Below are 13,935 nucleotides of genomic sequence, written 5' to 3'. Positions count from 1 at the left end.
CACACCACACCACACACACCTTTTACATTTCACCCAAGGGTTGGCGAACTGGCTCAGAGCATAAAGGCCTCTGCTCACAAACGTAAACACCTGAGTTCAATCCTGAGGTCCAACATTTTGGCAGGCGTTAACCAACAAGTAAATGCAACTGTGTATCTCTCGCAATGCCAACAGTGTAAAATGTATCATTACAGCACTTGGAACAATTTATGACTGCTATTTCCTCTTGCACAAACACAACCATAAACCACTTTGTAATCAGAGGAGAAATTGGCTGAGACAGTGTTTCAGGTAACCCAGACTGGCCTCCAAGTTGCCATGTAGCCACGGCAGGCCCAGCAGCATCTTCTTCCTGCCTCCACTTCCCCAGGATGGGCTGACAGGAGCATCAGGTGTTGTGTTCCTATTTATATTTATTTCTTCGTAGCTCAGCCCGGCCTCAAACTTTCAGTCTTGTGCCCAGGAAAAACCTTGAGCCCCTGCCCTTCCTACCTCCATCTCTGAGTGCTAGAATTACCGGGATACACCCACACCCTACTTGGGATTGGAAAAGATGTTCTAAATGCCAACACTCTAAATTCTGGGCTGTTGTGTACAGTTTTCTGGAGACAGTATCTGTAATTCACAAAAACGTCCAAGGCTTTGACTACTCCAGAGAAAGAACTTCGACTTTCAAACCAAGTTCTTCTGGATTTGGCTGCCGAGCTCAGCCGACCTGCGATGGGGCCTCCCACGCCCCCACTCCTCACTCCCCAATCCCACACCTTCCCACAGTTCCACAGCGCGGTCATCCAAGGCGCCGCGTCCAGCAGGGGTCGCTGTGACAGCGCCGCTAAGCTCGCATGCGAGTCCGGGGGTCCACTCTTCCGGCGTGGGCTTGGGCGGAAGAGGCGGGGCAGGGACAGAGGTGGCCCCCAGGCCTGCGGTCGGCGCGATCAGGGGAGGGACCAGCGGACTTCGCAGGTGAGTGCGCCCCTACTGGCTCGCCAGCCCAGCCCCTCGGCGGGTCATTCGCCGGCGACCCGCCTCTGCCCTGCAGCGCTGCGGTCAAATCTGCGTGCACGTCCGGTTCCGTAGGGTCGGGCTTGCCTTGGGACGCCTCCCGAAACCCGGGATCTTGGGAATTGAGCTGACCCAGACTGTGTGTCCCCGCGCTTGGCCGCAACTGGCTGCAGACACTGACCGGGGGCCGGCGGCGTGGGTGTCCAGTTTCCTTTGACCTTGGGGGAATCTGGGGAGGTGCGGGATGGGAGAGTTCCAGGGGAACCCGTCCTCCTCTAGAAGTCAGCCTCCGATGTCCCCAGAAGGGAAGGTTTTCGTAACTGCAGTAGACCTTCTCGACTGGAGGCCAGGCTCCCGGTCACACCGAGCGGTGACAAGCTGGGGAACACGGATCCGTTCTCAGCATCGTACACTCAAGGGCAGCGTTGCCTTTACATCCTGAACACTACGCTCCCAGCAGTCTTAGCATTTGTTAGCACATTCTATAGCTTCATAAAAATCGAACCCGAAACAGACCTTTCTCCCCGAGTCATCTCTAGTGCAGACCGCCACCAAGGAGACCCTGTAAGACAGACTCCTGCCAGGTCACTTTCCTACTAAAACTCTTTCTGGAGAACTCATGCAGCCAGGGCCACTTTAGGTATCTAAAACTTTTGGAGAGCTAGTGTCAGTTCAGATACACTCTGTTCTTTTCTGAGCTCGTTCTAATGCCGCAGTCCTCTGGTCGTACTGTTATCCTAAAGGCTTGGTTTGGGTTTTTTGTTTTGTTTTTGTTTGTTTGTTTGAAGACGGTCCACGTTGTGGTGGAGATGTCCTTGAAACCCCCAACCTCTGGCCTCCTTCCCAGATGCTTGAAATACAGGTTCACACCACCGTTCCCAGATTCCACAAGTTTTTAACTACTAGACACTATTCTGTGCACTTGAGATTAAGTGAAGGAAAATAAAATCGGGATGAAGAGGAATTCTACTGTTGGGAGTGTAAGCACAGGCAGACAAGTAACATCCAGTAAATTACATGTGATAAGCTCTGGGGGTGGGGTAGGTGTTAAAAGGGATTGGTTGGCCAGAAGTGGATAGCTTTGGAATGGGTAGGCCCCACTGAGGGGTTTTGAGTTTAGACTTGAAGGTGAGGTCACCTAGTACTTATCGATGCAAAAGTGTTAGACCGGTGTGGACGAGGACCCCTAGTTTGGCTGGAATGTGTCCTCTAAGTTTCGTGTGATGGGAATTTGGTGCGGTGCCATTAGGAAGAGCAGGGTCATGGAGGTTCTTGGGCAAGTCTGTTCATGGCCTAGTGGGTCATCAGGGAGTGCATGGCTTTGGTATGATAACAAGCTCTAGCTGGCCTGCTTACAGTTTCTGCCCTCTCTGGCCTCTGTCTACCCTGTGGTGCAGCAAGAAGGCCTTCCCCCGGGTGTCCACCTCTGAAGTACGAGGGAGGGAAGGGGGGGTGGGGAAATAGATGCTGTTGACCTTGAACTTCCCAGGCTCTAGAGCCAAGTGGTAAATCTTTTATTCTTTTTTTGTTTGTTTTGTTTTTGATTTTTCTCTCCCCACCCCCAAGGTTTCTCTGTAGCTTTGGTGACTGGCAGAGGCAGGTGGATCTCTGTGAGTTCAAGGCCAGCCTGGTCTACAGAGCAAGTTCCAGGACAGGCTCGAAAGCTACACAGAGAAGCCCTGAAAAACTGGACGAAAAGAAAAAGTCTCATTTAGGGCTGAGCAGATAACAGGCACTTAGTCTCCACACTTTGATTAGTTTCCACTTTGATGGATACCCACTGCAAAACTTTTCTAACTCATTTTGTGGGTATAAATGTAAGTATTTAGAAGGCAGTTTGATACCATATCGATGTAACAAAACAACAGGTTCCTCCCAGGACCTTCCTAACCATGGGCTTTTTGACCAGGTTTACAGTAACAGCTTACTAAATTCTCTTGATTTTTGAGGCAGGCTCTCATTAAGTTACCCAGGCTGGCCATGAACACACTCATTGGTCTAGGCAGGTGTCAAACTTCACATCTTCCCACCCCACCAGGCCCAGAAGAGTCTTTTCTCTGGAGTATTTTTGAGGTATTTGGTTTTGTAGACAGTCTTGCTTTGTAGTTCACGCTGGCCTGAACTTTGTGCCAAGCTTTAAGACCTGGTCACTCCCTGGAACCCACGCAGAAAGGCCAGGTGTGTAGTGTGTGTCTGTAGTCCCAGTATTCTGTTGCCAAGATGAAAGACAAGAGAATTATTGGCCTGGAGTACACATGGCGGGAACAAGAGAGACCCTACCTGAGGAGAAGTAAGGTGGAAAGAGTCCTGACTCCTGAGATGTCCTCTGGCTGCCACATGCATGCCGTGCTGTGCTCACACCCCGACTTACGCACATCACACACACAGTCAGCAGTAGCTGAGGTGATAACAAAACTGTCCAACCTTCCCAGCCAGCACTTGGGATGTGGAAGCAGAAGGATTCAAGGCCAGTCTGAGCTACCTGAGCTACCTGAAGCCCTGTCTTAAAGCAAGGAGGGGGAAAGTCACTGGAAGCTGGATGTGGCAGGACATACTTGTCACCCCAGCATGTGCAGCCTCAGGCAGGACCCCGGTAACCCCCACAATCACCCTAAGCCCCCCATCTCCCCCTCCCGAAGTAAAGGACAACTGGCCTTGAAAAAAAAAACCTGCTAGCTTGTTTTAATCCTCCAGAAGGGTACAGAGATAAAGGCTCTGAGCGCAGCAGGTCTGAGGCCGGGCCCTGGACTGCCTGTGAGGTAGGTGCCTTTGGTCACCCATGTGGTCATGTCAGACATGCAACTGGACATAGTATCTGCTGATTAACAACCAAGAGGCCTGGGCCTCAGCACGTGACCATACCTGTGGCTGGGTTTATGAAGCAAAGGAAGGAAGGGGCGTGGCCCGGGGCAGAGTGAAGGAAACTGGGCATGATTGTATCTACTGCGTGATTCCTCCAACAACTATGGCAGGCTTCCAGAAGAGAAATTAGGGCTCCGTGTAAATCAGATTACAACTTCAGTACAGCGAGCCACTCCTCCAAGTTTGGGGGACTCTGCTGAAGTTCAAGTTCCCAGATACTGGTGAGCACCCAGCTTGGCAGTGGGCCTTCCTGTGAATAGCAGCCATAGGTCTTTTATACTAACACTGCTCATGTGTACAAGTCTGGAATTTGGAAGAATTTAAAGCCACTGAAACCAGGTATAGTAATCCTTGTCTGTAATTCCAGTACTCTACAGGCTGAGGCAGGAGGATCAAAACTTCAAGGGCAGCCTTTGCTACATGGTGAATTTGAAGCAGCCTAGAGTATGTGAAAACTTATCTCAAAGGTTTCCGGGAATGGCAAAGGCCATATTGGTGCTGCCAGAGTCTGGAAAGGGACAGATGGCAGGGGATGGCAGAGGAGTTGGGACACTCAGGGGCCGTACCAAAGGAAAAGAGACTTTTTAGTTATAGAATCCTTCTTCAGGGGCGTGTGTGTGTGTGTGTGTGTGTGTGTGTGTGTGTGTGAGAGAGAGAGAGAGGGGGGGGGTGGAAGCTATGTCAGGCCATCCAATGTCTTCCTCTCTACCTCATTGTCTGGAGAGTGGGCTCCTCACTGAACTGGAAGCTCACCATTATGACTAGGCTACCTGGCTGATTAGTGAGCTAATGTCTTTGCTTCCCAAAGCTTGGGGATTGCAGGCGCACACAGATGTGCCCGGCCTTTTACATGGGTGGGAGGTTTCGGACTCAGATTCTTATGTTGGTAGAGCAAGTGCCATTAGCACTGAGTCATCCCCACAGCCCCTAGAATCCTTTCATGTCTTCTTACTTTGAGATATGTTCTCCTGTGTAGACCCAGTTAGCCTAGAACTTACAGTGGAGACCAACCAGCCTGGCCCCAGAAGTACAGCCGTCCTGGCTTTGTCTCCCTTACGTGCTGGGATTATTTATTGGCAAGTGCCATCTACCCCAGATGGGTTTTCTGTTTTGGTTTGGATTTTTTTTTTTTTTGGTTTGGTTGGTTTTCTTACTGTTTTTGTATCGCTGTCTGACCTTGATCTCCTGATTCTCTGTTTCCAAAGTGCTGAATTACGTACACATTCCAACTCACCCAGCACCCTGTTTCTTTAGTGGTATGTTAGAACCCAACATTCACTGCTTTGATTTAAGAGGAGCTCCAGAGCCGGGCAGTAGTGGTGCACACCTTTAATCCCAGCACTTGGGAGGTAGAGGCAGGCAAATCTCTGTGAGTTCGAGGCCAGCCTGGTCTACAAGAAATAGTTCCAGGACAGCCAAACAGCCAAAGCTACACAGAAAAAGCCTGTCTTGAAGAAAGAAAGAAAGAAAGAGAGAAAGAGAGAAAGAAAAAGAAAGAAAGAAAGAAAGAAAGAAAGAAAGAAAGAAAGAAAGAAAGAAAGAGAAAGAGCGAGCTCCAGAATCTGGCTAGTCGCCTTTTCAGATAGCCCAGTCCTTACTCAGGACTCTCCTGATCAATTCTGTGTTCCCCAGGTTCCTCCCTCGGGGCCTGCTCACTGTTGCATCTACAAATGGTCACCATCTCTAGCAAAAACTAGAATAATGCCTTCCTTTAATTTTATTTTTATCTAGACTTCCATCACTTGGGATGTTTGCCTGCTGGAAGGTGAAGGAGATCACGGACAGAGAGTGAGTAGCTAATAAAGGTACAATTTGGCTTAATGCTTTGAAACATTTGTTAGATTTACACATGAACAAGTTGATATCTTCAGCTAGAAGCTTTCCTAGTATTGGGAAATATGCTTCTTGTGGGGCTGGAGAGATGGCTCAGCAGATAAGAGCACTGGCTGCTCTTCCAGAGGATCTGGGTTCAGTTCCCAGCACCCAGATAGTGGCTCACAGTCATTTGTAATTCCAGAAACAACCTCTTATATAACCTCTATGGGCACAAACATGTATGCAGGCAACACCCATACAAATAAAAGCAAAGTAAATAAACCTCCAAAAATGCTGCCAGTAATGGGTACAAGGAGAAACCCTTCCAGACATCCTGAAAGGATACAGGAGCATGCTGTGAAGCAAGGACTTTTCAGTGTTTATTCCTTAGTATTTGTGCTCACGAGTGCATGTGGGGCCAGAGGACAGTCTGCAGGAGTCGGTTCTGCCCTTCCAACACTTGGGCTTCGGGGGTTGAACTCGGACTGAGTTGGTGGTAAGCACCCCTAACCCTGAGCCATCTCACTGGGATTTATGATGTAGATACCCAGGGATTGACCCCAAGACTGCCTTCTCCCTGGCCCAGGTGCTGCTGGGGATTTCCTTTAAGTTGGATGGCAGTTCCTCCCACCAAGCCTGCTAGGCTTTCTGCTCGTGTTGGGGTGACCATGGACCATGTAGAATCTAAAACTCCTGAAATAAGCTGTTTTCTTTTCCTTTATTCTGCAGTGCTAGGATCGAATAGAGCCATTTGCATGGTAGGCAAACGGTCTATAACTGGACTACATCCCCAGCGTAGAATATGCTCTTCTATTTCTTTTTTTTTTCTTTCTTTTTTCTTTTTTTTTCCTGGCTTTTCAAGACAGGGTTTTTCTGTGTAGCTTTGGAGCCTATACTGGTACTCACTCTGTAGACCAGGCTGGCTTCAAACTCACAGGAGTTCGCCTGTCTCTGCCTCCAGAGTGCTGGGATTAAAGGTGTGTACCACCACCACCTGGCTAGCTGTTGTCTTTCTTTATCCTAATTCTATAAAATTAAAAATCTTTCTTTGGGTGGATTGGAATATACTGAACTATAGTTTCTTGCCAGACGTGGTGACCCATGTCTGTAATCTCAGCATTTTGGGGTTGAGGCAGGAAGAATCTTACTCATCAGCTGGAAGAAAATCTGGGCTACATAGTGAGTTTCAGACCAGCTGAGGCTATAGTATGAGACTCTGTCTCAAACAAAGTAAGAGTGGACAATGGTTCAGTTGTTGATCTTACATTGTATGTATATGACCAATTGATGACTGTTTTTCCTGCATGCATATCTGTGCACCAATTGATACCTGGTGCCTATGGTAGTGAGCCATCATGGGGGTGTGGGAATCGAACCTACACTGTAAGAATAACAAGTATTCTCAACCACTGAACCACTTTTTGATCTTGTAGAAGACCAGGATTGTAGGTTCCCAGCATGCACATGGTAGCTCACAACCATCTATAACTCCAGTTCCAGGAGATCCAACATCCTCTTCTGACTACTGAGGGCACTAGGCACACATGTGATACATGTACATATATTCAGGCAAAACACTCGTACATGTGAAACAAGGAAATCTAAAAAAGAAAATTAAAAGACAACAACAAAACTTGACTGGTTCTGCTTAGCAGTTCCTTCAACAGTTCATCGAAAACCAGAAGCCCTACTACAATCCCTGAAATTCCACCTGCTTCTTGTCATTTAGGATTTAGATTGGGACTCCAAGAATGGTAGTTGAGCCTGTGCTGTTTGCCTGTTCTTCCTTCCCGGTCTTACCTGTGGGTTGGAAGTAGCAGCTACCTGTGCTGTCTGTGAGTCACACAGACAGTAGTTGTTAGTAGCTTTGTAATTAATGAAATTAGGAAGGAAAATCGTGAGGCTCGTTATCAAAGAAGTCAGTCCTGAAGTATAGCCTTGAGATCCGGACTTGAGACTTCCCGACTAAGAGTTCTGTGGTGGATTTCATTTGTATTTTAATAAGTAAAGCTTGCCTGCAGATCAGAAAGTAAAACGGCCACAGTGTCCAGCCTTGCAGACCAGGCAGCAATGACACACACCTTTAATCCCAGAAGCCACACTAGCTTGTCATAGACACCAGGCAGTAGTGGTGCACTCCTTTAATCCCAGCACTAAAGAGAAATTTAAGGTGGGGGGGGGGGAACAGCTCTCAGTCACAGTCTCATTCCGAGATTCCTGGAGGCAGGATCGCCATTTTGGACTGAGGCAGAGGTGAGAGCCAGTGACTGGCTGTTTTACTTTTCTGACCTTCAGGTTGAACCTCAATTTCTGTCTCTCAGTTTTTATTAAATCGTGCTTCAGAGTTGGTCATGTTTATGTATGCATGCATTTAAGCTTGTGAAATCCTTTTTCTTATCACCAAAGCATGGTCCTTACAAACCCAAGTGTGCTGGCCCTCAGCCCCAGTGGACCGATGGACACAGGGCACGGGAAACACAGCACCCGTTGTCCAGTGCTTGTGTGTCCGTGCTTGTGCGCCAAGCTCAGCGGAGCAGCAGCACTGCGCCTGGGAAGTAACGCCCAGCTGTTCTCCATTTCAGGGTGCGTGCAGCATGGCTGTAACTGGGCTCAGACTGCTCACTGGTGCTCTAAGAAAGCCAGACGCCTGGCTCGGACTCTGGGGTGTGCTTCAAGGAACCTCTCCACACAAACTCTGTGCTTCCTGGAATCGATACTTATATTTTTCTAGTTCCAAGTTAAACGCATTAAATTATAAAACACTTTTCCGTAGCATTTTTCCTTTGCGACTCCCAGGGCTGTTAGTAGCTCCAAAATGTACTTTTCCATTTTCCATACGACTCAAAAGCAATATAAACTCCAAAAAATCCACTAGAAAGACTCTGCAAAAAGATGCAGATGAAGAGGACTCCGATGAGGAGATCCATCACCCCGAGAGGAGTGAGCAGGAAGAAGAACTTGAGGATGACCCTGGCGTGGTCAAGGACTACAAAGACCTGGAGAAAGTGGTCCAGTCTTTTCGGTATGATGTCATCCTGAAGACAGGCCTTGATATTGGGAGAAAGTGAGTATGATGGACCGCCCGTGTGGTTAGTGTCGTGCCACACTAACTCGGCCTCTGCTATGGGGAATAATAACCATAGTTGTGAAAGGTAACCTATTCCATACGTCACTCTACAGATGAAAGGACTGACTCCCGAGGAAGCACCTGACTACCTTTCAATCCTTTGTGCCGTGTTTCCTCGATCGGAACACAACTGGTGTGCTCTGAGTCATTGACTTATATCCTTGTACATGGTAGGCAAGTGTTCTGCTACTGAACCCTGCCTCTGCCCTAGTAGCAACTTCTAAAAGAGAAAGAAATCATTTTATTAGAGATCCATAGTTGCAAACCCCCACTGATTTCCCACACCCTACAGTCTGAGGAAGTACATTCCAGAATCAGTGGGAGGAGTAGAAGGTGGTTTAGAACACGGGCGTTAGCTCAGTGGGTCATTGTCGTTATTAAGTCTTGATGACCTGATTTAATCCCTGGGATCCACAGAGTATAAGGAAAACACTGACTCCCACAGGCTGTCCACAGACCTCCACATATGTGCCACTGACACATGTGCCCACAGCATTCACACATACACACACAATAATTAAAAAAAAAAAAAAAGAATACAGTTTCTGGCCAGTGAAATGGCTCAGTGGGTAAAGGTGCGTGCCTATAGTCTGCCCATCTGAGCTCTAGTCCCTGATCCCAGGAACAGGAGAGGACTGGTTCCCGAGAGTGTTCTGACCTTCCACAGACTCACTGTGGCATGCAGTCTCTCACACACAAAAGGATACAGCGTCTTGAGCTAGAGTGCTGGGTCAGGCCTACGATCCAAGCACCTGAGGCTAAGTGTTTGAAGCAGCCAAGCTACATACTACGGTACTACAGGTGATCTCTGTGAGTTCGAGACCAACCTCAGAGCTGCTCTGAAAAATTCTGGCAAAAAAAAAAACAAGAAACAAAAAACCAAAAAGTGGGTGGTCCTTGGGCCAAACTACTAGTATGTGACCTTAAGCATGTTAGGAATTTTGTTGTTCCTTTTTAAAAACTGTTTATGCAGTGTTTGAATGACAGGCAGCGGTGTGTGTTTGGTATCACATTTAGCAGAAGACTCATGTGTAAGGCTGCTTCTGTCTGCAGCTTTGTGGGTTCCAGCTTCTGAGTTTCATCTCACAGGCCCCTTTCACCCTTTAAAGCCACAGAATCACTCAATAGCTCATGCTGGCCTGGAACTTACAATTTAGTTCCTGACAGCCTCAACCTCGTTGAAATCCTGCTTTAGCCTCCTAATGCAGGACTGCAGGGACAAGCCACCAGGATTAAAATCTGTAGACACTGTGGCTGGGCCCGCGTGTGGCAGGCACCCCATGCAGTTTGGCTGTTGTAAACCCTGAGTCACATGCAGTGCACAGAAGTGGGAATTTGAGATTTCTTTAGCATATTTCTTCTCTCTGCTGATGTTCTGTTCTGGTGGTGCCCTTGTGTTTGTTCATCCCTTTAGCAGTCATGGATGGTGTGTGTATGAGGGCGAATTGTGACAGGCGCGAACTCAAGATTTCCGCAGACCTTTTAATCCCAGCACTCGGGAGACAGTCACGGCAGTCTCTGAGTTCAAGGCCAGCCTGGTCACAGAGCAAGTTCCAGGACAGCCAGCTACTTGTCTCAGGAAAAAAAATCTCTTATGTAATGTGTATCTTTATGGAATAGTTAATTGTGTGTTTCACTTTGTTTAAATTCATGGAACGTAAAAGAGAGCAGTGGCTATTGCTTTTATGGAGCCGAGCCCTGATGTCAGTCTTCCTGAGTCAGGTCATCAGAAGGGAGGCTTTGTTTGTGTCTTGTCTGGTCTGTCACCAGAGATTCAGACCGAAGAGACTGGCTGCCAGACTGGAATTACTCAACCTCAGTGCACACAGGCGGTTCCTTGATGGCATCTCTGTATGTGTGGCACCTGGTGTTTCTGTCCCCATGCAGAGCAGGAAGCCGAGGATAGGAAGGACCCACTCATTCTGACCACTGTGACTCACTGAGCTGCTGCCATGTGGTCACTTCTGAAATGGCCCGCAAGGCCCCATGCAGCAGTCACCTGCCTGAGTGCAGGGGGCCTCTCGGCCTCAGAAATGCCCTTTGGGCTCCCTGTTGGAGATGTGTGTAGATGCTGCCCACTTTCACTTGGCATCTCACACTTTTCACTGGAAATGCAGGGGTTTTTGTTTTGTGGGGACTCGCTGAGTGGGTACTGACAGCTGGTGTTTTTCTCAAAGCTGTGTGGTCGTTGAGTTTATTTACATTTCAAATCTTTTTTCTTTTTAATAGCAAAGTAGAAGATGCATTCTACAAAGGTGAACTCAGACTGAATGGAGAAAAATTATGGAAGAAGAGCAGAACGGTGAGCCATCCAGCCTGTAATGACAGCCACATGGTCCTGACTGTTGCCCTGCTAGTCAGTGCTGTCCCCAATTCCCCCTTGGGCCCTGGTGCCCTCTCTGAGGGCTTCCGTCCTGGTCACACTGGTGGGAATCATTTGTGGGCCACCGTCTCCTCAGTCTTCATGACCTTATGAGTCAGAAGAATTGGAATAAGCTAGTGTTAGCCCCGTGGAGTCATGGAGGTAGATTACAGAGAAAGGTCTGACTGGGAAGGTGCAGCCTGAGCGGGTAGACAGTGCTGTTCACTTCAGCAGGTCTTGTAGGAGCTCTGCTCTCTGAAGGGCAACGGGCACAACGATGTTTTGTAATTCTGACAAGTTCATGTTGATACTGTTAATTGAAAGAGGTCAAGTCAGGGTCACGATGCTTCCTTGATGTACCAGCACTGGCTGGGGCCAAACATCATGAGTCCCAGGGCAGCCAGGGGTACACACTGAGACCTTATTTCAAAATAAACAGAACCAAACAAAAATGATTCATAAGAGAATACTTCAATATCTGCTTTCTAACAACAGATCTGTTTGTCTGATACAAACACATAGGTAAAAGTAAAATTCTATTAAAAATAGCCTTTGTGTATATACCAGCACATGGGAAATGGAAAAAGGATCAGGAGTTATAGGCCAGATTGTGCTATGTGAGACCCTATATATATATTCACAATATATATATTCAGACATGCATATACGCACTATGTGACACAGTGACACACACCATGGAAGGCAGAATCAGTAAGACCGCTACAGACTCAGCCAGTTAAGTGTACTTGCCTAGTTCCAGGCTAGCCAAAACTACATCTCAACAAAACAAACAATGTACGCATGCATGTTTACAGATATTACATATAGTTTTTGAGACAGAGTTTCTCTATGTAACAGCCCTAGCTGTCTGGAACTCACTTTGTAGACCAGGCTGGCCTTGAGCTCTCAGAGATCTGCCTGCCCCTACCTCCCAAGTGCTAGGATTAAAGGTATGTGCCACCACTGCCTGGCTATGTTACATATATATATATATATTTTTTTTTTTTGGTTTTTCGAGACAGGGTTTCTCTGTGGTTTTGGAGCCTGTCCTGGAACTAGCTCTTGTAGACGAGGCTGGTCTCAAACTCACAGAGATCCGCCTGCCTCTGCCTCCCGAGTGCTGGGATTAAAGGCGTGCGCCACCACCGCCCGGCTACATATATTCTTAATTAAAAATTACTAGTATCTCCAAAGCCACAGAGAAACCCTGTCTCGAAAAACCAAAAAAAAAAAACAAAAAAAACAAAAAAAAAATTACTAGTACTTAGAATAGATTATTGTGGAATATATTAAGGTTTTGTTTGTTTGTTTGTTTGTTTTTTGGTTTTTCGAGACAGGGTTTCTCTGTGGTTTTGGAGCCTGTCCTGGAACTAGCTCTGTAGACCAGGCTGGTCTCGAACTCACAGAGATCCGCCTGCCTCTGCCTCCCGAGTGCTGGGATTAAAGGCGTGCGCCACCACCGCCCGGCTATATTAAGGTTTTAAATCTTGTTTTTTGTGTATGTGTATTTTGCTAATCTGCATATGCATGCAGTTCCTGTGGAGGTCATAGGTCCCCTGGAATTGAAGCTGCAGATGACTGTGAGCCTCTTGAGAGCCCTGGTAACCAAACCAGAGTCTCTCCAGCCCCATATTCATTTTCTTCATGCTTTTTATATTTTGAAAATTAAATGCATTTTAGATTTATGTGTATATGTGTTTTGTCTGCATATATGTATATGCACGATGTATGTGCCTGGTGCCCACAGAGGCCAGAAGAGTATCAGGTCTCCCCGAACATAGGTTGTGAGCCACTGTGTGAGTACTGGGAACCAAACCCATAGTTCTGCAAAAGCAACAAGTGCTCCTAGCTGCTGAGCCAACTCTCCAGCTCTCCTGCATTCATTTTCATGTCTTCTATTTTCTGGCTTTTTAGAACATGTATTTAGTTGTGGGAGCAGGGAATGTGGGTTCATGAATGTCACAGTTTGGATGTAGAGTGGAGGACAACTTGAAGGGGTGGATTCTTTCTTCCTCCTTGTGTTCAGGGATCAAACTCAGGTCATCAGGCCTTGCTGCAAGTGCTGAGCCATCTGCCGTCACTCTGAGATATAAATGATGTGTGTTTGATTAGACAGAGTCTCACTATTGTTGCCTGGGCTGACCTGGAACTCACTCTGTAGATCTGCCTGCCTCTGCCTCTTGGGTGCTGGCATTAAAGAATGTTTGACCTTGCTTTTTAACCATGAGATTATATCACTTAGCAAAACTCAATAAAGGAGATATAAAAATCTTTAATTAAAAGCTAGAAAGCAGCACTCGGGCTGTATGTAGCTTGGCTGATAGAATGCTTGCCTAGCGTGTAAAGAAGCCCCGGGTTCAACCCCTCAGTGACACTCAAACCTTAACCCCATCAAGAAGAAGGGTCAGGACTTCAGAATGGGTTTGAGGCCAACCTGAAACCTGTCTTTTGGTGTCATGCTTAGAAACATAACCTGTTGGGGGCTGGAGAGATGGCTCAGAGGTTAAGAGCACTGACTGCTCTTCCAGAGGTCCTGAGTTCAATTCCCAGCAACCATATGGTGGCTCACAACCATCTGTAATGAGGTCTGGTGCCCTCTTCTGGCCTGCAGGCATGCACACAGACAGAATATTGTATACATAATAAATAAACAAATATTTAAAAAAAAAAGAAAGAAACATAACCTGTTAGTAGTGAGGGGTGATGAAAAGACAGAGAGAGTTTGGAAGAGGGGGTTTTATTTTTCTTCCTTTCACATTCCCAAAGC

At 47.3% G+C, this 13,935-nt stretch overlaps 1 protein-coding gene across 2 annotated transcripts; it reads left to right on the top strand.

Moving 5' to 3' along the window:
• The first annotated feature begins 906 nt into the window (after positions 1–906).
• LG9H6orf203 (linkage group 9 C6orf203 homolog) lies at positions 907–11,597 on the top strand. 2 transcript variants are annotated; one of them, XM_026787321.1, is made up of 4 exons: positions 907–963; positions 5,596–5,669; positions 8,262–8,743; positions 11,036–11,597. In XM_026787321.1, the coding sequence occupies exons 3-4, from the start codon at positions 8,274–8,276 to the stop codon at positions 11,280–11,282; spliced, it is 717 nt and encodes a 238-aa protein (XP_026643122.1). In that variant the 5' UTR covers positions 907–963; positions 5,596–5,669; positions 8,262–8,273; the 3' UTR covers positions 11,283–11,597. The 2 variants fall into 2 exon arrangements, with proteins under 2 accessions (XP_026643122.1, XP_005363659.1); XM_005363602.2 differs by having other exon boundaries at positions 5,596–5,652; positions 11,036–11,594.
• Positions 11,598–13,935: the final 2,338 nt, after the last annotated feature.

Source organism: Microtus ochrogaster, linkage group LG9, assembly GCF_000317375.1.
Source record: "Microtus ochrogaster isolate Prairie Vole_2 linkage group LG9, MicOch1.0, whole genome shotgun sequence".
Classification (NCBI taxonomy): Eukaryota; Metazoa; Chordata; class Mammalia; order Rodentia; family Cricetidae; genus Microtus; species Microtus ochrogaster.
This window is presented reverse-complemented; position numbering and strand designations above follow the sequence as displayed.

Excerpts from the sequence above, each read along its gene's own strand:
- LG9H6orf203 (XM_026787321.1), top strand. The coding sequence starts at position 8,274 with ATGGCTGTAACTGGGCTCAGACTGCTCACTGGTGCTCTAAGAAAGCCA. Across the intron at positions 8,744-11,035 it reads GGCCTTGATATTGGGAGAAA|CAAAGTAGAAGATGCATTCT; the intron begins GTGAGTATGATG and ends TCTTTTTAATAG.